At 40.5% G+C, this 23,767-nt stretch overlaps 1 protein-coding gene across 1 annotated transcript in view; it reads left to right on the top strand.

The window, feature by feature from the left end:
- GYS2 (glycogen synthase 2) overlaps nucleotides 1-23,767 on the top strand; it is a 70,460-nt gene that overhangs the window by 17,533 nt on the left and 29,160 nt on the right. The window contains exon 5 of the mRNA XM_084640106.1: nucleotides 11,686-11,830. Coding sequence (XP_084496232.1) covers nucleotides 11,686-11,830 — 145 coding nt within the window. The remainder of the gene's footprint in view (nucleotides 1-11,685; nucleotides 11,831-23,767) is intronic.

Below are 23,767 nucleotides of genomic sequence, written 5' to 3'. Positions count from 1 at the left end.
TACCAGGATAAGGGAGTAGAAAAAATGGTATATTACAGTAATCTCTGCGTCGTTGACATTACAACTGGGTTCCTATTATAAGACTCATTTTGCCTTCCTCCAACCTGCCCCTGCTCCCTTATAAGTCAAACAGAAATCCGTACGCTCTCAAGTTTTTCGGGTTCAGTCTTATTGGCAGCTAGAATTTTTTTCTCAATTTTTTGACTAATTAAAAGACCTATTCAAAATATTTCTTTCTTGAAGTTTTGGTAGAGTGTCAAATAGTTTTTATTTAATGTTCCTCTCTGTCAACTTCATGATATCCCATTACAGCACAAAATGGAAAACATAAGTAGAATTTTATTACGGTCCTCAGATATGCTTGCTGTTTAGCAACCGCAGATACAGGGTGTGATCTGTACTTCACAAATGTGTATAGAAAGAGAAATTGATTTTGAGATTGGTTTATGCATCACGGATTCATCCTGCATGAATCATGCCAAAGCGCTTTTAAAAATCCTACCCTAAAAGACTAGTTAGCTCTGGTAGCTCAGAATTTAGTATCCTGCAAAATAGTGGCTGTTCTGTATGAATATCTTTACTACTACTTAGAGATAAACATGAACTAAAAAGTGCAGTGATATCCTCATACAAGTCAGGTCGCTTGTCATATTGCTGTAAAATAAGCCAGCAGCTAGATAGCATGCTAAAAATGAACGAAGTGTCCCAGTCTATGGTCTGTACTTTCTTGATACAGAGAACTGTGCATCTTTAACCATAATCTTTTTTGCAAAAATTAAATTTAAGATTAGCTCTTCTGCCGTATGAGTCAGTAAAAGGAAAACAGTAAAATGCAAACCTTTTATTTTAATTCCCTACCTTTCCTGTGTTCTCAAATCAAAGCCATGCTCTCTACATCACAAAGAATTTCTGAGTAGCAACATAAATATTTTTGTATTGATATATATCCTCTTCTGAAATCCCATTCATTTCTATGGTGATTGAGAAATGTCTGTTTTTAACTCTGAGAATACCTTTTATGTATTAATATCACCTCTCTGAAGTCTTATTATTAATCTCTGCAAATATACTTTAATGGTGGAGGCTAATAGAATTCTACAGATCATTCCTTCAGGCAGGTTGACATTTAAAGGGTACTGATGCAGGAAATTGTGCGAGGCCGTTACACGACTGTTTCACAGACACTTACCGTGCATTAAAGCTCTTCCTGACAAGCCGTAACATTTACTAAGAGATCAGCTGTCTTAATGAGGGCGTCTTTGGCTGTAAAAAGGTCAGCCTGGCCCAAAAGCCAGATGAGAAACATAAGGGGCTGATCTAGCGAACACTCATTAAATGATACAGATAGGCAGGTCTTTAGAGGATATTCTTGCTGTTGTCTTTTAGTAGTAGACTATTAAGGTCAAAGAAGTGATTTGTCCAGTGATAAAGACTCTCCAGGGCTTTCTAGTGTTTAGCCTTTGGATGAGACAATATACCTTTTAAAGGGCATGTCACTTTTTTTCCTTTTCCAAAGTACAGCACATAGTTTTCCTGTTTCAGGCCAATTGGATTTTTTTTTTTTAATGGAATTTAAGCTCTCACCTTTGATCTGTGTTTCTTGGAAGGAACATATTTTCCTTCAGCTTCAAGCACAGTATCTGAGACCAGTGGGAAAGAACCAATGTTGTACCATAGATGATATCTATATTATAATGCAGGAGAAAATGCCTCATATCTGTATTCTTAACAAGGTACAACAAATGAATACAAACATAAAGGACACCAAATGCATAGGCTGATGTAAGCCCATTGATGTCAATAGATGTATACCAGAGATGAATTTGGCCCAAGTTCCCTACATTTGGGAATAAACCTTAACATCAGGAATTTTATAAAGCAACATGTGATCCCAAGTGTAAAGTTACTGACATTTTCCCCATCGTTGTAAGCAGAGGGGAGCTAGAACTGTGAGGGCCTCCCACCTTGTGCATGATGCTCCCCTGTCGAGCCAAAGGCTTTTGATTCAGAAATCTGATTGTGAGTTTGTGCTGCTTGAAACAAAGCAGCGACTAAAGAGACTGTAATAGTCCCATGAGCAATTCTCCAGTGTAGGGCCGGCCTAGCCACAACTACACCACCCTTAGCTGGCCCCAATCAGTGTATGGGGTATGATCAAGGAAAATCGAGTTTAGCGGGCATTCCTTTGCTCTCCAGCGATCCCTGGTTGCTAGAATGACCCCAGAGGACCATTGCCCAGTCCTTTAGGGCCACATCATCAGTTCCAGATTCTGCTTTCAGGTCCACTAGCGTAAATGTGAAGTAATTCCACTGAAGTTGGATTTAATTCCACTCTGGATTACAATGGTGTGACTGAGAGAATCTGCCTGTATTAGTGTAGATTAGACTCGTATATCTTTATGAAATTAGATGATTGTATAGTTTCAGTTCTCATTTGCTTATGCGGGCAATCGAAATGGAAAAATCTAACTTAATCATTTTATTTGTTTTAGATTCTGTATTATTCAGGAGAATTTTCTAGATGTGTAAACAGCTATTTCATTCTCTGTTTTCTGCAGACAGGTGCCTTGTATAGCATGCACCATATCCCCAATGAGATAAAGAACAAGGGTTGCTCATCACAGCCACGCTATGGCTGAACTTGTAATTTTATTTCAGAATGCAAAGCCATGAATGGGGCAAACTCATCTCTGGTGTAACTGGCCACATTTCTCCCCGCCCCTCCCCCCCAGCTTGCAGTTGGGTTACATGTCTCAGGGGATTGGTAATTGGCTAATAAGCCTTTCACTTCTAGGTCACTAGTTCAAATCTGTCCTGCCCTCTGCCTCTCTTTTTGTAACATGAGTGGCTGCTGCAGGAAGGCGCACATCACCTGCCTGTGGTCCCGCTCCTATTTGTGGGGCAGGGCTGTTTTTGTTTTTTGTTTTTGTTTGCCCACCCTTCCAGGAATTCACATAGGCTGGCACCTTTCGTAATTTCACTGAAATATATTGACAGCTTCAGTGTAATTCCTGGGGGACAGAGCTCTGCATCAGAACTAACCGTTTCAGCAAAGAAGCTAATGGACAGAAGGGCCAAACTTCTTTCTCATACTAGCAGTGGTCTTTTCAAAGTGGGTTTGTGGAGCACTGGCTAGACACACAGATCAAGTCTGTTGGCAGAAGTCTCCGGTGCTAGCAACTAAGCCTCTCACAAGTACTGAAAATTCACCTTAGTATTTTATAGTTTAAAAATACTGCATATGGAAAAACTATTGTCTGACTGACCTTGTGTAGTTATTTACATGGGTGCCTAGTGGTGTAAAACACGACTATTCTGATTTGGTAGCTTTTTTTTACACCTAGCTTGCACAGTTATAAACAATTCTACAAGATGCAAAGTAGTGCAGAGCTGGGCATAATGACAAAATAATTAATACACTGTAAAGTCTCAGTTGAAATGACCTGCTTGTGGCATTTTTGTTGGCACCATAGCAGGCCCAGTTCTCATTTCTTTTTACGGCAGTGCCGATCCCACGATCATTGAGCTCACCGTTATGCAAAGTTGATCCGCTTTATTAGAAGAACAGCTAATGCAAATCTGACTTAAGCCAGGATGTGTAGTTTTTATTCTTATTTAGTGCGGCTAAGCTACAGAAGAAGGAAAATTCTACTATTTGCCATTTACATAAGAGACCAATAAATGAGGAGTTAAATTTTGGGTTTTAAATATATGACTAGTTCCTCTTAATCTTTATTCAACAGCATGCCAGAGCTGCTGTGTTCTTTTTCCCTGAGTTGGAAATGAAGAAGGTTCTGCTCCATAGGGATGAGGGTCTAGTAATTAGAGCAATGGATTGGGGATCAGGACTCCTGGGTTTCATTCCCAATTCTGTCACTGACTATTCCCAGCTGTTCCGCAGACCTACTCTGGGACCTTAGCAAGTCACTTTCACAGATTTTTAAGGCCAGAAGGGACCCTTATGATCATTTAGCCTGATCTTCTGCATAACAGGGTCCAGAGAACCTCTCCCAGTAATTCCTGCATCCAGCCCATAACTTCTATTTGAGCAACAACATATCTTTGTATTCCAGTAATGGTCTCTCTAATGCTGCAAACAGAGGTGATACCACCTCCCTGCTCCTTCTTGATATTCCCTTCTTCTCACATCCAGGAGTCATGTTAATGGTCTTAGTTACAAGCAAAACTCCCACAAAGTATTGTAACAGCCCCACAGCCTGGCACTGGAGGCAGTCTGGTGGCAGACATTGCAGATTCAGAGTCATAGAGTGTATGGCCAGAAGGGACCAGTAGACCATTTAGTCTGATCTCCTGTATATCACAGTCCACAAACACAACATAGCACCCACCCACCAAACCCAACAACTGAAATGATTCATCTATCTATCTACTTACATGGTCCCCGTCATGATGTTATCTGAGCAGCTCACAAACAGTGACTAGTGTTTAATAATGATTGATAATCCATTTAGCCTCACAATACCCACATGAAGTAGGAAAGTACTACTATCCCCATTTTACAGGTGGAAAACAGAGGCACTAAAAGACTGACTTACTACAAGTCACGCAGGATTTCTTTGGCAGGGCTTGGTATCGAACACCAATGTTCTGAGTTCCAGCTCCATGCCTTAGCAACATGAGTAACTTTTTCTTTTTTGGCTTCAGTGGAATGTGCGTTTATACCAGCGTATCAGATGATAGATTGGAAGCCATAATAGTGATGTGGGGGCACGAGCCATTCACACTGCAATTGACCAGTGCTGAAAAATTCTGATACACATTTCAAACCCTCATCCTCAGACTGTGGATGTCCAGATTAAGGGTTTTGTTTCACACTTATCTCTTCTTCACACCTCACATTCACGTGTAAAAAGACTCAAAATACCCAAGTTCACTTTTTCAAATCATACACTTGTCAGCTTGGCACCATACAGAGTGCATGATGTTTTTGCATAGCCCACAATTTCCTTCGGAATTCAAGGTGACCTAGGGAGCATGACCTCTTTTTGCTATGCTCTTGTACAGCGAACACATGACAAACGCTCTCAGTTGGGAATGCCATTTTCACTGAACCCCCCCCCCCATTGCAAAAAGAACGATGTTACTAAAATAGAAGTTAGGTTCATGTATCTGGATTCAGAGTTTTGTCTCAGCCCATTGTAGCATTAGGGTCCAGCTGTGAAGTTCGATTCTGGATCTCAGTCCAAACTTCCCTACAGTTTGGGAGTGTTTGGATCGGGGGGTTTTTGTTTGGCAAACTATAGAGACAGAGGTTGGTCATAATGTGTAGATTTAACTCAAGACTTCCCCAGACTTCAGGGATGGTCACATCTGGAGTTTGACTTTGGGACTTTCAATAGCCATGAAGTAGGAGTCTCATCACTTAAGTACCAGTTAACCCGGCCTTCAACTCACCTAAGACTATTATTTTCTGAAGTCATCAGTCAAGCCTGCTAAGAGGTAGACAATGAGATTTCTCTCTCCACCTTGTAAGGTCAAAAGCCAGGAACCAACATCTCTGTAAGTAGCAGAAGCTGCAGCAGGAAGAACCACAGAAAGAGGATGAACTGTGGGAGGAGGAACAATGTGATTAAAAATGATGAGATCCGTTTCCTCCCCACTAATAGAACCATATTGATGCCCCTCAAGAACTTGGTCTAGAAGTCACGCAAGAGCATCCAGAAACACAACCTTTCCCATTTCCAGAAGCTGAAGAATTTGATAGCAGCAAGGAAGGGGGAATCAATATTCAAGCGCTGCATAAAGAAACGAAAGTGAAGAATGACACACAATATTCTGGATAGGGTTTTTATGGAATTTGAGTATTCGGGCTCTGTCACTGGAGTCAGAAGGTAGTTTTTTAACTAGAGCTGGTCAAAATTTCCCAAATTTGGTGTTTTTTAATTAGCATTTTAGCAATTCAATTTTTGATGAACAGAACCAAAACACTTTTGATAAAATATTTGGGGCTTTTCACTAGCTCTATAGTTGGCTGAAATTTTTTGACAATCAAAAAATGTCAATGATTGTTTGTTTGTTTGGTTTTTTTTACTTGAAAAAGTCCTGCACATTTTTCTCATTAACTTTTATCAGTGGAGGAAGAGTAGAAAATCCCACCCATAAGACCACTTTTTTTTTTTTTTCCGGAAGTGCCGTTGACCCAGAGTTCCTTCTGAAGTCACTGGGAGCTACTGGTGCTCAGCGCCTTTTTGAATCAGGTCATTAATGAAGAATCTGCAATGAATCTGCAAGAAACGCTGTGTGATAATTGACACCTATATATATGAGGCTGGAACTGAGACCACTGTGATAAAGACAAAGGCCCATATCATGGCATTGTGAAAGATGAAGATTGGTTGGGTGGTTAAGTTACTGGACTGGGACTCAGGAGATCTGGCTTCAGTTACTAATCCATTCTGTCAAATCATTGACACCTATATATGTCATCAGCAGGTTTGGAACTTTTAGATCCATGACAAAGATTTCTGCTACTTGAGCTAACAGAATAATGGATAGAGGATGACCACCTACTATTGCTATGTGGAGCAGCCACTAGAGGGGGATGGGACACACACTTTGATAAATTTCAGAGTAGCAGCCGTGTTAGTCTGTATCCGCAAAAAGAAAAGGAGTACTAGTGGCACTTTAGAGACTAACCAATTTATTTGAGCATAAGCTTTCGTGAGCTACAGCTCACTTCTAAGATGAGCTAATACCAGCAGGAAAGCGGGTGGGGGGAACCTTTTGTAGTGATAATCAAGGTGGGCCATTTCCAGCAGTTGACAAGAACGTGTGAGGAACAGCTGGGGGGGGGAGGAAGAGAATAAACAAGGGGAAATAGTTTTACTTTGCATAATGACCCATCCACTCCCAGTCTTTATTCAAGCCTAAGTTAATTGAATCCAGTTTGCAAATTAATTCCAATTCAGCAGTCTCTCGTTGGAGTCTGTTTTTGAAGTGTGTTTTTTTTTTTTTGTTGAAGAATTTGCCACTTTAGGTCTGTAATCAAGGGACTAAAGAGATTGAAGTGTTCTCTGACTGGTTTTTGAATGTTATAATTCTTGACAGCTGATTTGTGTCCATTTATTCTTTTACATAGAGACTGTCCAGTTTGGCCAGTGATAATAGGTTTCACAGATATTTGCTTAGAGCAGAGGGATGTTGAAACTCAGGAATTTTGGATTCCATTCCAAGAGCCTTTTGTCCCAGTCCAGTCCTCCCCCATCCCTCAACCTCCTTCCAACTCCTTGACTAGTTTGATTCCCCCATGTGCATTGGATGTCTTGTTAAGACACTCGCAAGGTAAAATGTGCTAAGTGTCAGCCCTAGCAATAACAGAAGCATGAGTGAGATTCTTAATGTCATTGTAACAGCCTTCAGCACTTAATAAACTACATGTAAATGTAGCATAGACAGTGTCCTTGCCAATAACCTTGAGAGAGTTACCTTGGTATTCCCAGCAGTGAAAGATAATTTAGGACTAATAGGATTTTAATTTAACTGTAAACCATATAATCATTGACACCTAATTAGAGTTAAGCTTTTTTAGACTACATTGGACAGATTTGGCTTTTGTAGTGGAAATCAGTGGTGACTATTTGAACTCTTAAGCATTGGTTCTATAGTGATCTGAATTTCCTCCTGTGGAGATCGTACTGCTAACTGAGCCAACGTCACCCACTTCTATTTTCCAGTTCTCACAGCAGCCCTTATAACTGCAATAGGTTATTTCTCTTGTCCCTAAAATTGCTATGTTTATTGTATAGTGTGTCTCATCCCGGTGGAACCTAAAAGAGCTTTGCAGATGTAACAGACTGACATATAAGATATAATTGCAACATCTACCACTGAAATTCAGCCACCTCTGGCTGGAAATCCTCAGGTGTTTAACAGTACACAGCAAAATGACGAAATTGTTCAGGGTGGAAAGTAAAGAATACCATACCTGATTGCAACTGCAGTTGGGAATTTAGGTGCAAAGAACATAATTATTAGAGATAGTAAGAAGCTGAATAGTTTGTATCTGGATTTCGAGTTTAAGGCCAGAAGGGACAAAAAGATAATTTAGTCTGACCTCCTGTATATCACAGCCCACCAAAACCACCCAGCACTGGCGCACTCAATCCAACAACGGAAATGAGGACAAAGTAAATGACACCCACTAGACTAGACTACTGTGTGCCCTAGGCAGAGCATAGGAGGGACGTAGGTGCACCAGTGCTCAAGGTTCCCGCAATGGCAGGGAAATGATTCAGTGAGATATACCCAGATAATCCTGGCAAGTGACCCGCATCACACACTACGGAGGAAGGTGAACGACCCCAAGTTCACTGCCAAAATGACATGGGGAAATTCCTTCCCAACCCCACATATGGTGATCAGTTAGACCCAGAGCATGTGTGTAAGAACTAACCAGCCAAGAACCTGAGAGAGAGAAAATGCTCAGGGCTACATTACAGCCCTGCCCAATATCCCAACTCCAGCTGTGGCCATTTCTGAGGCTTCAGAGGAAGGAGATGATAAAACTTCCCAGAATACATTGGGGGGGGAAATCCCTTCCTGACCCCTGTTAGTGCCTGACTGAAACCCTGAAGCATGAGTTTTAGGAATATAAGCTATAAATTGGAAGTGAGCCCCAGTATTGTTGAGCCCTGCCTGCACCCCACCATCACAAGCAACCCCATCATACAATTGCACTCATAAATATGTCCAGCTCTTTCTTAAAATCAATTAAGTTGTTTGTCCCCACATCTCCTAGTGAGAGGCTGTTTCAGAACCTTATCCCTCTGATGGTTAGTTATCTTCTTCTAATTTCCAGCCTGAATTTGTTCATGGCCAGTTTATATCCATTTGTACTTGTGCCAGCATTGTCCTTTAGCTTAACTAGCTCTTCGCCCTGCATGGTATTTCCCCCCCCCCGTATTTATAGAGAGCATTCATACCCCCCTCAGCCTTCTTTCAAGCCATGTTCTTCCAGTCTCCTCATGATAGGCCTTCCATTCCCTTTATCATCCTAGTAGCTCTTCTTTGCACCCATTCCAGTTTAAATTAATCTTTCTTGAACATGGGTGACCAGAATTGTACACAGCATTCCAAAAGAAGTCTTACTAGCGCCTTGCACAATGGCACTAATATTTCTCTCTCTCTACTGGAAATGCCTCATCTAATACATCCTAGAATTTTATTTGCCCTTTTCCCAGCCACATCACGTGGTGGCTCATAGTCCTTCTGTGATAGAGCCACACGCCCAGGTTTCTCTTTTCCTCTGTCACTTCCAACTGCTGAGCCCTCATCTTGTAGCAGAAATTCTTGTTATTAGACCCCAAGTGCATGACCTTGCACTTTGGACTATTGAATTTCATCCCATTTCTGTCGTTCCAGTCTTCAAGGTCATCCAGCTCTGCCTATGTAATATTCTAATCCTCCTCTGTATTAGCGATGCCTCCCAACTTAGTATCATGAGTAGATTTCATTAGCGTGCTCCTACTTTGTGTGCCAAGGTCATTAATAAAAGTATTAATCCAAATAAAGTTGCTCCCAAGATCGATCCTTGATGAACCCGACTAGTAACCTGTCTCCAGTCCGATAATTCACCCTTTAGCATAACCCATTGCTTTCTCCCCTTTAGCCAATGCTTATTCACTTTACAATGCTTATACTGCTCCTCATCTTCCCTAATTTAACTAATAATTTATCATGTGGCACCGTATCAGATCTACTATACTTCCCTTATTTTAAAAAAAAATCAGTTATTTTCACAAAGAAGGAAATTAGTTAGTCTGGCATGAGCTACCTTTGGTAAACCCATGTTGCATTACATGCCCTTTACCATGTACCTCTAGGAATTTAATTATTCTTTCCTTCACAATTTGCTCTAAAATCTTGCATGCTACCGAGGTCAGGCTAATGGGTCTGTAACTTCCTGGATCATGGTGGGGTTTTTTTTTGTTTTGTTTGTTTGTTTGTTTTTTTTAAATATAGGCACAACCTTAGATATTCTCCAGTCATGTGGTACAACTTCCAAATAGGTAGATTTATTAAAAATCCTTGCTACTGGACTAGCAATCTCATGTGCCAGTTCTTTCAGTATTCTGGAATGGAAGTTATCTGGTCCCCCTCCAATTTGAGCCCATTAAGCTCTTTAAATTTTTCTTCCAACTCAGATGTGATCATTTCCATTTCTAGACACCCATTTCCATCAGCTATACAGCCGTCAAGCCCATGTTCCATATTATAATCATTATTGAAAATGGAGGCAAAGTACTCATTTAGCTCTGGGGCCATACCTAGATTTTCTGTAATCTCCTTCCCAGCTATGCCACCTCGTGGCCCAACCTCATCCTCCTTTATTCTTTTTATTTATATAACTTGAAAAACATTTATTATTCATTTTGATTTCTTTGCAAGATCTAATTCAGCTTGACTTTTAGCAATTCTGACTTTATTCCTACATTTTCTAATCTCCATGATGTAGCTTGCTTTGCTTTTCAAGACCTTTTCCGTTCTGTATAGGCTCTCTGCTTACTCCTAATAATGTTTCTGAGGTGGATATTCATCCAGCTAGGTCTGGAGCCTTTCCCTACAAGTTTTTTCCCCTTTCTTGGGATGCAAATTTCAGATAATTTTTGTGTAGCTAATTTGAAGAAATTCCAAGCCTCCTCCACATTTAAATCCTTAAACTCTTCAGTCCAGCTGATTTCTTTAACTAATTCCCTTAATTTCCCTGCCCTTTTGAAATTTAAAAAATATAGCTGATGACCTCGTTTTGATTATCCTTCCATTTAATTTAAACTGACTCAATTCATGATCGTTTGATCCAAGGTTATTTCTTACAACCTGCTCTTCTATGATGTCCTCACTGCTTATTAACGCCAAGTCTAAAATTGTATTGCCTCTTGTTGGTTCAGTGATGATGTGATGAAGAAAACTATCCTCTATCACAGCCAGGAATAACTGGGCCTTACCACTAGTAGTAGCATTTCTTCTCCAATCTGTATCTGGGAAGTTAGTCTCCCATTATGACACAGTTCCCAAAAGTATTCATCTCTATGAATTTTAAAGAAATCACTGAGTCAGATCTGGGGTCTATAGCAGCAGAGACCTAACACTATCCCAACAGAGCCTCTTTTTACAATCCTTTCCCAAAGTGTTTTTGATTCAAACAGAGATTCTGTTTTGTCCATACTCTCACTTCCTATTTCTTTACAGTTTACTGCTTTGTTGATGTACAGTGCAACCCCCACCACCTTTACCTTTATTCCTGTCTCTACTAAACAGCACATACCCTTCAATACCTGTATACTTCCCCCAAAGTTGAAGGATGTTCAGACCTGGAATTTTAGTTTAGTCCAGTATAGAGCTAGGGCCAGCTACAAAGTTTGAATCTGAATTGGACATATTTCAGAGCTTGGGGTGTTTGCATCTGGGATTTTGATTTGAGCCCATCTCTAGAAATTACCTGAGTTGTAATTTAATTGAATGAGAAGAATATATCTTTCAAGTGACAGTAAATAATAATGGTGAAATTGGTGTGACAGCATTTTAAAGTACCAGAAATGAGGTACTCAATTTTAGGTGTCTCAAAGAACAAAATGAGAGAAGAGGAACTTTACTTTTTCATCTAATGTATGGTGAATTGTTTGAAGTAGCATATAATACAGGTGTATTGTTTTTGTTGTTCAACAGTTTGACATAGACAAAGAAGCAGGAGAGAGAGAGATTTACCATCGGTACTGTATGGAACGGGCGTCTGTACATTGTGCCCATGTTTTCACCACGGTTTCTCAGATAACAGCCATAGAAGCAGAACACATGCTTAAGAGAAAACCCGGTAAGACTTGAACCTGCTGCTTTATACTAACTTTTCACTCTGATTAAATTGCTTTTGATATGATGAGGCAGACAGAGAGAGGCATACGCCATGGCCTTGCTACACCTAGGAAAACAGCCATAGCTGACAATGGGTGTCAGCTGAACTAGTACTGAGCACATTTTAACTGCAAATGTAACCAAAGACAAATTAAATTCAGCACCATTTGAGTAACTGTGGTTAGCATTTGTGGGAGTCCTAGTTTATCACGAGGATTGTTAATTTTATTTCAGCAGGTTTATCTAAGCCCCAGGAGCTTTGTCTATATATTAGTGCTCCCACACATGTTCAGCTGAGCTAGTGAAAGCATCAGTGGGAATTTTGTAATACATTTACCCACTGTCACACAGTGCACAGTCAACCTGTGGAACTCTTTGCCAGAGGATAGTGTGAGGGTCAAGACTATAACAGGGTTCAACAAAGAACTAGATAAGTTCATGGAGGATAGGTCCATCAATGGCTATTAGCCAGGATGGGCAGGGATGGTTTCCCTATCCTCTGTTTGCCAGAAGCTGGGAATGGGCAACAGGGGATGGATCACTTGATGATTACCTGTTCTGTTCATTCCCGCTGGGGCACCTGGCATTGGCCACTGTCAGAAGACAGGATACTGGGCTAGATGGACCTTTGGTCTGACTCAGTGTGGCCGTTTTATGTTCTTGTGTTCACTCTTCACACGCACAACCTCTGAGCTTCTTTGCTTTGATGGGTTGAAGCCCAGCCACATAATGTTACATCAGCACTTAGATACTAGTGATAGACCCTTTAGCAATATAGGTGGACAGATGCTTTGGTGTAAGAAGGGGGTGTTAAATGTAATTTTCTTTCCCATGGCAATACACTTTCTTTTATTAAAATAAGGAAGGAGTGAATAGGAAAAACCAAAGTGTGATTCTAGGCAGTTCATTTCATTGCATGTCCTGGTGCTTAGAGGGTGAGCAATCCGATACTTCTATCTAGATGTGTCCTGCAAGTACCAACAAAATACTTTGTGAGGACAAGCCATGCTGCTCCAAATATGGGCATGCGTCTTTAGAAAAACACTGCAAAAATGTTTTGGAGACTATGTAGCAAATTATGTTTGAAATGGCCAAGGAATTAATATTGGAAAATCAACATACTAAAATTGCTTTGGACTACATTACAGAATAGCTATCTCAAAAATGTCACTCTTTATTTACTTTTAACAATTTTACTTTAACTGAATGCTCATGGAAGGTTTTGGATTGATAGCCCTGAAACCTGAAATCCGGTCAGGCCATAAAATAGGTCTGGCTTAGGGAGCGGCCTCTGATTACCACCACAATACCATTTTGTCTTAATCTCTCAACCCCAACCTGTACAGATTATGCCTATGGGTAGGAGAGAAGTGCACAGTCCATTGCCTGTTCAGGTCTTTGCCTCACTACTGAGACTGGCAACAGGGGCACTGTCAATTTTAAATGTAAGATCTGGATTTTCAAACCGAGGAGCATTTTGTGGTTGTCTAATTTCTGGAGCCCCTTAAGGACCCTAGTTTCCAGAAAGAGCAGAGCACCTGCCCTCTGAAAATCAGATTCCTTTAAGACGTCTCCTGTTGAGCACCCAAAAAATGAGGCATCCAAAACTAATAGTCGCTCTTGAAAATCCAGCCCTACGCTTTTTGAGTTACAGGAGCTCAAAAAACCTGTGCTGGTCTGATTCGAATACAATTTTGTGGCTCAAGCCTGCAAACCCTGTGCAAATAGAGCTTGCACTGAAGCCAGGGAGAGTTTCATGCAGAGTGGCCTTGCAGGAGTGGGACTCTTATTTTTACTCCTTACATTTTGATTTGGTTTCCTCTGTTTTTTTAAGTTTTGTTGTTGGTGGGTTGTTTTGTTTGTTTTTTTTTAAGCTGTTGAGATTTGTCGAGTTTCATGCTGAAGTGAAATCAGATGAAATTAAATAGGCCCTTGTAACAAGGCTTGTAACTAGGGGGTTGTAATTAAGGGTTAACAGAGGCCCTTAATTATAAACGGACACCAGTGGGTACGGCTATAAATGGGATTTGATGTGAACTGGCATATGTACTTTAGTAGTTTTTGAATCTTAGGATGTAAGCAAGTACATTTTGAATCTATTTCAGCCTCCTATTAATGTTACAAATTGCGGGCTTGTGATCAGTAAAGTTGTGAAATCCACATAGACAATGGTTGCTCAAAACGGTCAATAATCCTTCAGTAGATCATTAAGCTTGAAACCTACCCAGGGATATTATTGCTAAAACAATCTGTGAAGTGAGTCAGCTTTTTATCCACTCCAGAAAATCAAATTAAAAAAGTGGGAATAATTAGAATCCAAAGACTGAGCACCAAGAATATAGCAATCTGTGTTTGCCGCTTAGTTTATCAAGACGGCAACTCCATAACAAACTCTTTAGCTATAAGCAATTACAGAATCATAGAAATGTAAGATTGGAAGGGACCTTGAGAAGGCATCAAGTCCAGCCCCCTGCACTGAAGCAGGACCCAGTAAACCTAGATCACATCTGACAGGTGTTTGTTCAACCTGTTCTTAAATACCTCCAATGACAGGGATTCCACAACCTCCCTTGGAGGCCTGTTCCAGAGCTTAACTACACCTATAGTTAGAAAGTTTTTCCTAATATCTAACCTAAATCTCCCTTGCAGCAGATTAAGTCCATTACTTCTTACCCTGTTCTCAGTGGACATGGAGAACAATTGATCACTGTCCTTTTTATAACTTCCCTTAACATATTTTAATACTGTTAACAGGTCCCCTCTCACTCATCTTTTCTCAGTACTAAACATGCCTAGCTATTTTAACCTGCCCTCATAGGTTAGATTGTTCTAAATCTTTTATCATTTTTGTAGCTCTCCTCAACATCTTTCCTAATTTGTGGTGCCCAAAACTGGACACAGAACTCCAGCTGAGGCCTCGCCAGTGCCAAGTAGAGTGGGACAGTTACCTCCCATGTCTTACAGACAACACTCTCTTGTTAATACACCCCAGAATATTAGCCCTGATCACAACTGCATCACATTGGTGAATCCTATTCAGTTTGTGATCCATTATAACCCCCAGATCCTTTTCAGTAGTACTACTACCTAGATAGTTATTCCCCATTTTGTAGCTGACCATTTGATTTTTCCTTCCTAAGTGATGTACTTTGCTCTCGTCTTTATTGAATTCCATCTTATTGAATTCAGACCAATTCTTTAATTTATCAGGGTCATTTTGAATTCTAATCCAGTGCACCAGAATGCTTGCAATTCCTCCCATCTTGATGTCATCTGCTAATTTTATAATTATCCATAATTACTCCATTGTCCAAGTCATTAATGAAAATATTTAATAGTAGCAGGCCCCTGAGTGACCCCTCTCTAGATGCATCTTCTCAGTTTGACAGCGCACCATTGATAACTACTCTTTCAACCAGCTGTGGACCCACTTTATGGTAATTTAATCTAGACTGCACTTCCCTAGTTTGTTTATAAGAATGTCATGTGGGACTGTGTTAAAAGCCCTACCAAAATCAGGATATATCCTGTCTACTGCTTCTCCCCTATCCGCTAGGCCAGTAGTGCTGTCAAAAGAAGGAAATTAGGTTGGTTTGGCATGATTTGTTCTTGTCAAATCCATGCTGGCTATTCCTTATAACCCTATTATCCTGTAGGTGCTTACAAACTGATTGTTTAATAATTTGTCCCAGTATCTTTCCGGGTATCGAATTTGGGCTAACTGGTCTATAATTGTCCAGGTCCATTTTGTTTCTCTTTTTTAAGGATAGGTACTGTGTATGCCCTTCTCCAATCCTCTGGGACCTCACTCATCTTACATGAGTTCTCAAAGACAAGTGCTAATAGATCCAAGATTCCTTCAGCTAGTTACTTAAGTATCCTAGCATGAATTTCAGCAGGCCCTGCTGACGTGAATTCATCTAATTTATCTAAATATTCTCTACCATGTTCCCTTTTTTTGCTTGTGTTCCTTCCCCCTCATTGTTAATATTCATTGTGTTAGATATCTGGTCACCATTAACTTTTTTTAGTGAAGACTGAAGCAAAATAGGCATTAAACACCTCAGCCTTCTTGTTGTCATCAGTTATTAGCTTTTTTTCCCTGCTAAGTAGAGGAACTATGCTTTCCTTCATCTTTCTCTTGCTTCTAATATATTTAAAGAACCTCTTTTTATTTACTTTTATGTCTCTTGCTAGGTAGGTGTGGTAATCATGGCAATTTCTACTACCCCCAGTAACATTAAAGTTGCATCATAATTTTCCTTATAAATTTCATTAATTCTTTTTTGTGGGGCGGGGAAGGAAAGTGACCTAAGTGGCTCAGTAGATGTATATAAAACATTGGCACTGTCTAAGAATGGCCTAGAATTGGCAGCAGAGGGTGCTAGATTGAGATTCATTGACTGCCCTCTTAAGAGTTTACACAATGCCTGCTTGTATTATGTGGGTTCCAGCTAATGATATCAATGCTTCTCTTTCAAGAACTCTAAATTAAATCAACAATTTACAATAAACCAGATTTTCTAGAAACTTGAACCTCAAATGTAAACATTCCCTCAAAAATTTGTCACAGAGAAAATGTTGTTCCAACTCTGATGTACAAATTTGCATTCTCATTAGCTGAAAATTACTGTTGAGTCTTTTTTGTTCTTATCATAGTCTATAATTTTATTAAACTGTCTCTTCATGGATATTAGAGAAGGATCTGAATCAAAAATCTGGATCCATCCTGCAAGGAAATGTAGATGTCAGTCTAGATCTAAAGTTCATGTCTTGACAATAGCTCTGAATCATTGAATCAAAATCACAGATCCAGACTGGAAAAATATTGCTCAGACGCTGAACTTTGTGACTCGTGGACATCTCTAAGGAATATCATATTTTGTGATTGTTATCTAAATTTGTGCCAGTTTCCTTCCTGTACATGTAGAAACCTAATAACTCTTAATCTGACCTATTTTTACCCAATTTTGAAAATGGTTAAATAATGAAAGGAAATGTTCGTTCGTTCATTTGAAAAAACCCAACAACAAAAAACCCCTAATTCGCTGAATGAATCTACCTTCTAATCCAAGGGCACGTTTCTTAACATACTTTCAAAATAATTGGTTCAGCCATTATTAAATGTTTAGCAAAAAAATTGTAGCCTTTTATTCTATTTAATGTTAATTATACTTCAGTGGGTTCGGCTCTGGTCGATAGAGTCTCAAGTTCAACAGAGTTATCTCTGTTTGTTCTGTAACTAGATCTCATAGGAATACATGACACCATAGGCAAATAATACATACAATCACAAGAGCATCTATTTTTTAGTAGCTTTATTAAAATTACCAACGAAGTTATAAATGTCACAGCATATATAATTTCTAAAGATAAGTACCATGTACCAGTTATACCTGTAGAGAATACTCCAATCCTCCTAGATGGTGTTAGTCTGTTGGCCCTCTTGTGGATTGATCATCAATACGGGAGTGGTTTCTGCTGGAGTTTCCCATAGGAAGCTCAATTTTCCTGCTCTGGGCACCCTTTTTTATACTGTGATTCTGTCTATGCCTACATTCTGCGCATGTACATGAAAGTGTCAACCATCTCTTTCTTATTGGTCTGTGTTGCCTAGAAACACAAGGGACCCCAAATTCTACAGGCTGCGTAGGTTCCCATTAACATTGACGTACCACCTTTTATCTTGCAATTAAGGCACATGTTGGAGACCATATTTGTTACAGCAATTTATAATATAAATTTCATCTTCCCAGCTAGACTTTTGCAATATTACCAGTTGGTACCTCTTTTTCCCATAATCTTTCGGGTTATATTCTGGTCATTGATTTATGCCATCATAAGACCTAAAGTAGCTAAAGTCTTGCAGGCCGCAGCCCACAGTTTCTTACGTTTCAGCTTCTCTCACTGATGTCTATTACACAGTTCCTCTAAATACTGATCAATCTTACACTTTTATAATCCTACAAATCAACTCTAATCAACATACAATGAATATATGTAATATAACATATTGATTAATCATAACATCACACAATAACTGGATAATAAACTAAAATCATTTGGCTACAAAGTAGAATCCAGATTGTCCAGTACACACCAACACAGAGTGGATGGAAACTGGTCAGAAATAGCCATTTGAGAATTCCGGTTTTTTGAAAGCTTTGCTGGCATAGAACTCATGGAGATGGCACAGCTGTACTCAACACCGGATACTTCCACCCCCAGCACAGGAGGTATATCAGAGGAAGGAGAGGGCAGGTTGGGGGTAGGATTTGGAGGTGAGGTGGAGCAGAATTGTGTTAAATGCCTAGGTCTAGATTCTCTCCAAATAAAGGTACCCGGGGCTGGATTAACTCTCCTGTGGGACCGGGGCTATTAGATTTTGTGGGGGCCCTGTATACAAGTCTTTTTTCCTGGGAGGGAGTTTGGTGCAAGAGGGGGCTGGGGCAAGGGATTGGGGTGCAGGAGGGGGTGCAGGCTCTAGCCAGGAGGTGCTTACCACAGGCGGCTCCTGGCCGGCAGCACAGCAGGGCTCAGGCAGGCTGCCTGCATGCCGCGGCCCCACGCTGCTCCTGGTAGTGGCTGGCTGCTAGCACGTCTCTGTGGCCCCTGGGGGGTGGGGGAGGGGCGGGAGACAGCATGTCTCCATATGCTGCCTACAAGCGCCGCCCCCCCTAGCTCCGCAAACCGGCCAATGGGAGCTGCGGGGATGGTACTGGGGGAGGGGGCAGCGTGCAGAAGGACTTTTAGTGGCCCGGAATTGGAGATCGCTGCCTGTGATTTATTTTTGCGGGGCCTGCCTTGAGCCAGTGCCCTGGGCTGCAACCCCTAAAGCCCCTGCCTTGATCTAGCCCTGCAGGTACCACGCTAAATGAAGGCCTTCAGTTTGAAACCTTTAACTTTATTGGGTGGTCCATTCATTATGGGATCAACTCATTTGCATTTTATGACTACTAACAAGGACTCTAAGATACTGTACTGCTATTCAACCTACAGAATCTCCAAGCACCTTACAGATTGCACACAGAGTAGACAAGGATCACTTACCCACCGTAGAAATTCAGGCACCTCTGGAGTAGAACATGACAGTCATTCTGAAGACAATAATTTAAAATGGTCAAGACATTTATCTTGAAAATGCCAGGCAAGCACCAGGACCTGAACACACTGGCACTTCAGTCAATTTTTAAAATATGTATTGGCGCAAAAGAACCGTAGCTGTTCTGAAGAAGGCACTGGGGTCTCCTAAGTAAATAAGAGACATTTTTACAATCTATTGGATGCTTCTTTACATGTTATGGAGCTATAAATAAATATATATTTTGGGGGGGAGATTAATTATCAACATTTTTCCTGGAGACCTAATGGCTGTGATCATCAAGTTCCATATTGGGGATAGGGTTTCTGTTAAAGAATCTGTGGTTTCCATCATTATTATTGATGTGAATGGGAGTTTGCCATGTGTACTGAAAGCAGAATAGACCCAGTTTTATTTGTGTGAGCCAATAAACTAGCATGATTTTATGGCTGATGTGCTTCTGTAGGTGGGGGTCTTTTAGATGAGACATTAAACAGAGGACCTGACTTATGATCACTAGGGATCCCATGACTCTTCTCATGAGAATAAAGGGTATTAACACCAGTGCCAGAGGGGTTATCTGGTAATTACCTCTTGCATCTCTACAGACTCCCTGTAGTTAGACATGATAGGCCAGATACGCAGCTAGTGTAAATTGGCGTAATTCTATTAAAGTCAATAGTGCTACACTGAATTACACCACCTGAGGTCCTGGCTCCAGGGGTGGATCTAGGGGTAGGCAACCACCTCGGGTACTGGGCTTGGGGGTCATCAGGCTCAGGATGCTGTTTTTGTTGTTTGCAACAAAAGGGAAAATAGAATGTTAAAGTAATATGCTTCAGGTATTCCGTATTGTTTTTCACTAATCTCCTAGAATGTTCTGGATCTTTGTAGAATCTCATGAAACTTTCCAGACTTTCTGAGAGCTATATTTTCCTCAGACCTCCTAGAATGTTATCAGCCATGCCCTTGTGGGTATATAAGGGGCGGCGCATCACCAGTCAGTTAACACGATATAAGAATGAACTGAAGTAAAGTGAGAGCCCAGCTGTAATATTGTGAACCTTATTTTAGTGTGTAATTGTGAAAGTGTACTTGTACACTCTTTAAATATGTCCTTTATTAGTCGCTACGTATTTTAAGATTTGATGAGACACCAGAGGTATCTATTGAGCCTTTTATCTACGCAACCATATAAAAGAAATACTGTTACTTTTTTGTCATGCTTAACACCTAATGTTTGATGACTTTCTAAGACTGCAGAACATAGACACTTGCTCTCCCTGATGCTGTCTGTTTTCCCCCATAGGAAATAAAAGATGCCCTCGAAGAAGCCTTCAGGAGCTCAGTATAGGAAGTGAAAAGTTCAATTGCAGTCTAGTTTGCAGCAAGGGGCAAATCTGATGGGAAATTATCTGAAACAGAACAACATAGACCAGGCTTTGGCAGTAGCAATAGTCTCAGTGCAGAAGAAATTGAGGAGTGAAGCGTAAATTATGGTAGTCCTATTACTAAGGAATTAGCAGATTTACCTGAAGACCAGGAATGGAAATATGAGGAAAGTTATGGAGAATCGTTCAGTTTTGGTGTAAAATAGAGTGATGATGAAGAATGTGGCAAAAATGAAAAAAGAAAGTAATGACAGAAAAATCTGGTTTACATGAAAATGAGAGAAACAATAAAGAAGAATCAGCCTCGCATGATGACAGAAACAGCGGTGAGAAAAATTGCACTCTACAAATCGATACATCAGCTCCCGCTTTATGGCCAGCGATCCTAAACTCCACTGATATTGATTGTACAATTCTGAATGGGATGGGCAAAATCGAGGATATGATATTTCCAGTAAATGAGCAGAAGCAACATTTCTCAAAGTCACACTGTGAAAGAGTGCTTGAGAATGGTGAGAAACTGAATCGGCATTGGCTAGTTTACTTGAAATCAACTGACAAAGTGTTCTGCTTTTGTTGCAAAATATTTGACAGGAATGCCAAATTGTTGCTTGTGCTTTCTGGGTACAACTACTGGCATAATTTAGCTGATGCTTTGAAGCAACATGAAAAGTCACCCGGTCATTTTTCAGCCTAGTTCTAATGGATGGAGGTTGAGTCCAGGCTCAAGTGGGGAATAAATGCATAGATGCAGAAAATCAGCACATTATTAATGTAGAAACCCAGCATTGGAGGAACCTGTTCGAGTGTCTGATCTCAATTATCCTCTTTCTTGCAAAGAATAATTTGGCTTTCTGGGGCTCGTCAGATAAGTTGTTCATTGAACATAACAGTAATTTCCTCAATTTGGTAGAACTCCTTGGGGAAATATGACAATGTCATGCGTGAGCACCTACATCAAGTATTTCATAAAGAAGCTATGGAGCATTACTGCAGCAAAACAATTCAAAACAAATTAATTGACCTTATGACCAGGAAGGTTGGTTGAAAACATATTGATGCTGCTCGGCAAAGCAAAGTACTACGCTGTAATAATGGACTGCATGAATAATGAATGCCATTTACAGTAAGATTTGTTGATGACAAAGATGGCTGCATCCAAGTAAAGGAACATTTAATCTGTTTCCGGTCTGTGGGTGACTCTACTGGAAAAGCCTAACAGAACTGGTTATGAACGTTTTGAATGAGAATAATATAAAGCTTTACGACTGCTGCAGCCAAGGCTATGACCATGGTACAAATATGAAGGGAAGAAACAGTGTTGTCCAGGCAAGGATCCTTGCGCTGAATCCAAGAGCTTTCTTCATGCCTTGTGGCTGCCATTCCCTCAACGTGGTTGTGTCAGATGCAGCATCATCCTCTTTAAATTCAGTATCTCTCTTTTTTGGAGAACTGCAAAGGATATACATTCTGTTTTCAGCATCAATGATCGAGTAGAAGATCCCCATGGACAATGTTACAAATCTGACACTGAAGCCGCTAAGTGACACTTGCTGGGAGAGCTACATAAGGTCAGTGAGGTACCAAGTGACTGTGGTTTACGACGGCCTGATGGAAATGGTGCAGTTGAGTAAAGCCAAGGCTGGAATCCGGCATGAGCCGCAAAGCCTGGCAAACCAGATCACGGACTTCAAATTTCTGGTCTCAGTTGTGGTTTGGCATAGCATCCTGTTCTATGTAAATGTTGTAAGCAAGGAAATACAAACTCATTTGATGGACATCATGACCACTACTACTTTGATGAGAAGCTGCCTTGATTTCATTGTGGCCTACAGAGACAACGGATTTGAAGATGCCATCACTGCTGCCAAAGAAATGGTGGAAAACTTTTTAGCAGTTGAGCCTGTCTTCAAGGAAACTTGTATTCGTCAGAAGAGGAGACCGTTTGCAGAGATGAGGTAACTGGAAGCTTGGAAGAAAAATTCAAGAGGGAGGTTTTTTCTGGCTCGTTGACACTGCTCAAGTGTCCATCAAAGAAAGGTTTGGGTAAAGGAAGAACGATAAAAAGACCTGGGGTTTTTTGTATGACCTTAGTAAGCTGACAGCAGACAGGAAAACATTCTTCAACAATTGTACAGACCTTCACCGGCCGCTGACACATGGAGAATATTCAGACATCAATGATAAAGATCTCTGTCATATTGGACAACATCCATCACATTTTGCTACATGGGAAGCACTCTCCACTCCAGGTTCTCCAATTCATTCATGATGCAGAGCCAAAGGACACTTTTTTTTCCTCATATGCAGATAGCTTTGAGGATTTTGCTCACACTGCTGGTCACAGTCACAAGTGCTGAGCACAGCTTTTCAAAGCTCAGGCTCATTAAAACATATCTTCAATCAATGATGGCCCACAAGAGACCGACAGTGCTTGCTATTTTATAGCTGAAAATGCCATTGGCCAGTCTTTGGATCTCTCTGATGCTGTGCTTCAGTTCACAAGAGCAAAGGCGAGAAAAGCGACCTTTCAAACTAAAGGACTAGGGTTAACATTGTAAGGCTGTCACCTACTGTAGCACTGTTTAATACTGGTCCACCCAATGTTGGGTCACAGTTCAGTTTCCTGATGTTAGCACATTTCAGGTTTTCTTAAAATTAAAAAGTTTCTCTAAGCTTTGAGGAAACTATTTTTTATTTGCTTATACATGGCATGAATAAATACAGATTTTCAGATTCTAGCGTGCAGATGTATCCTCTTTCTGATAGAGATGAAATCATGCATGCAAATTGTGCATCAAAGTCATGAAATGGGCTACAAATGCAATAAAAATAAGGTATTCAAAAGTTTAACAATGGGGGGGCACTGAAGACTCTCCTCGCCATTTGGTCTAGGGCCAGTGCTGACTGGCTCCCTGTTCACTTCGCTTCCTGTTCTAAACTGCTGTCTGTGCTCTGAGGGCTGAATGCAGTTCTCATGGAAGTAAATGGGATTCTTCCACAGTGGAGATTGCATTTCAGTGGTAACTGGAGTGAACCGTATATACCAAGAATTCTCTATTTGTAAAATACTTTGAGATCTTCAGTTGCGGGGAGGGAGACTACAGAAGTGCAAACTACTATTGCATAGCTTTTTTTTTTTTTTTTTTTTTTTTCAAGACAAACCTAAAATATTTTGAGGAACAGTACATTTTTAAAAAATTGTGTTCAATTCTGTGTATTCCAGTGGTGCCCAGAGACCCCTTAGGCCCCCATCCTAATATCATGCTATGCAATGTACAAATATCTAATAAAAGGAGGTCCTGGTCCTGAAGAGCTCACAGTCCATAGAGACAAACCAGACAAGGGGATGGGGAGGGGATGTAACATACCAGCAGAGGGCTAAATTCTGGCATTTAGCAACAGCCTGGCTGGGCAGGCTACCTCC

This window comes from Lepidochelys olivacea, assembly GCF_965140295.1.
Source record: "Lepidochelys olivacea isolate rLepOli2 genome assembly, chromosome: 1".
In the NCBI taxonomy this organism is placed as follows: domain Eukaryota; kingdom Metazoa; phylum Chordata; order Testudines; family Cheloniidae; genus Lepidochelys; species Lepidochelys olivacea.
The sequence above is the reverse complement of the archived record's forward strand: the minus strand, read 5'-3'. Positions and strand labels throughout refer to the sequence as shown.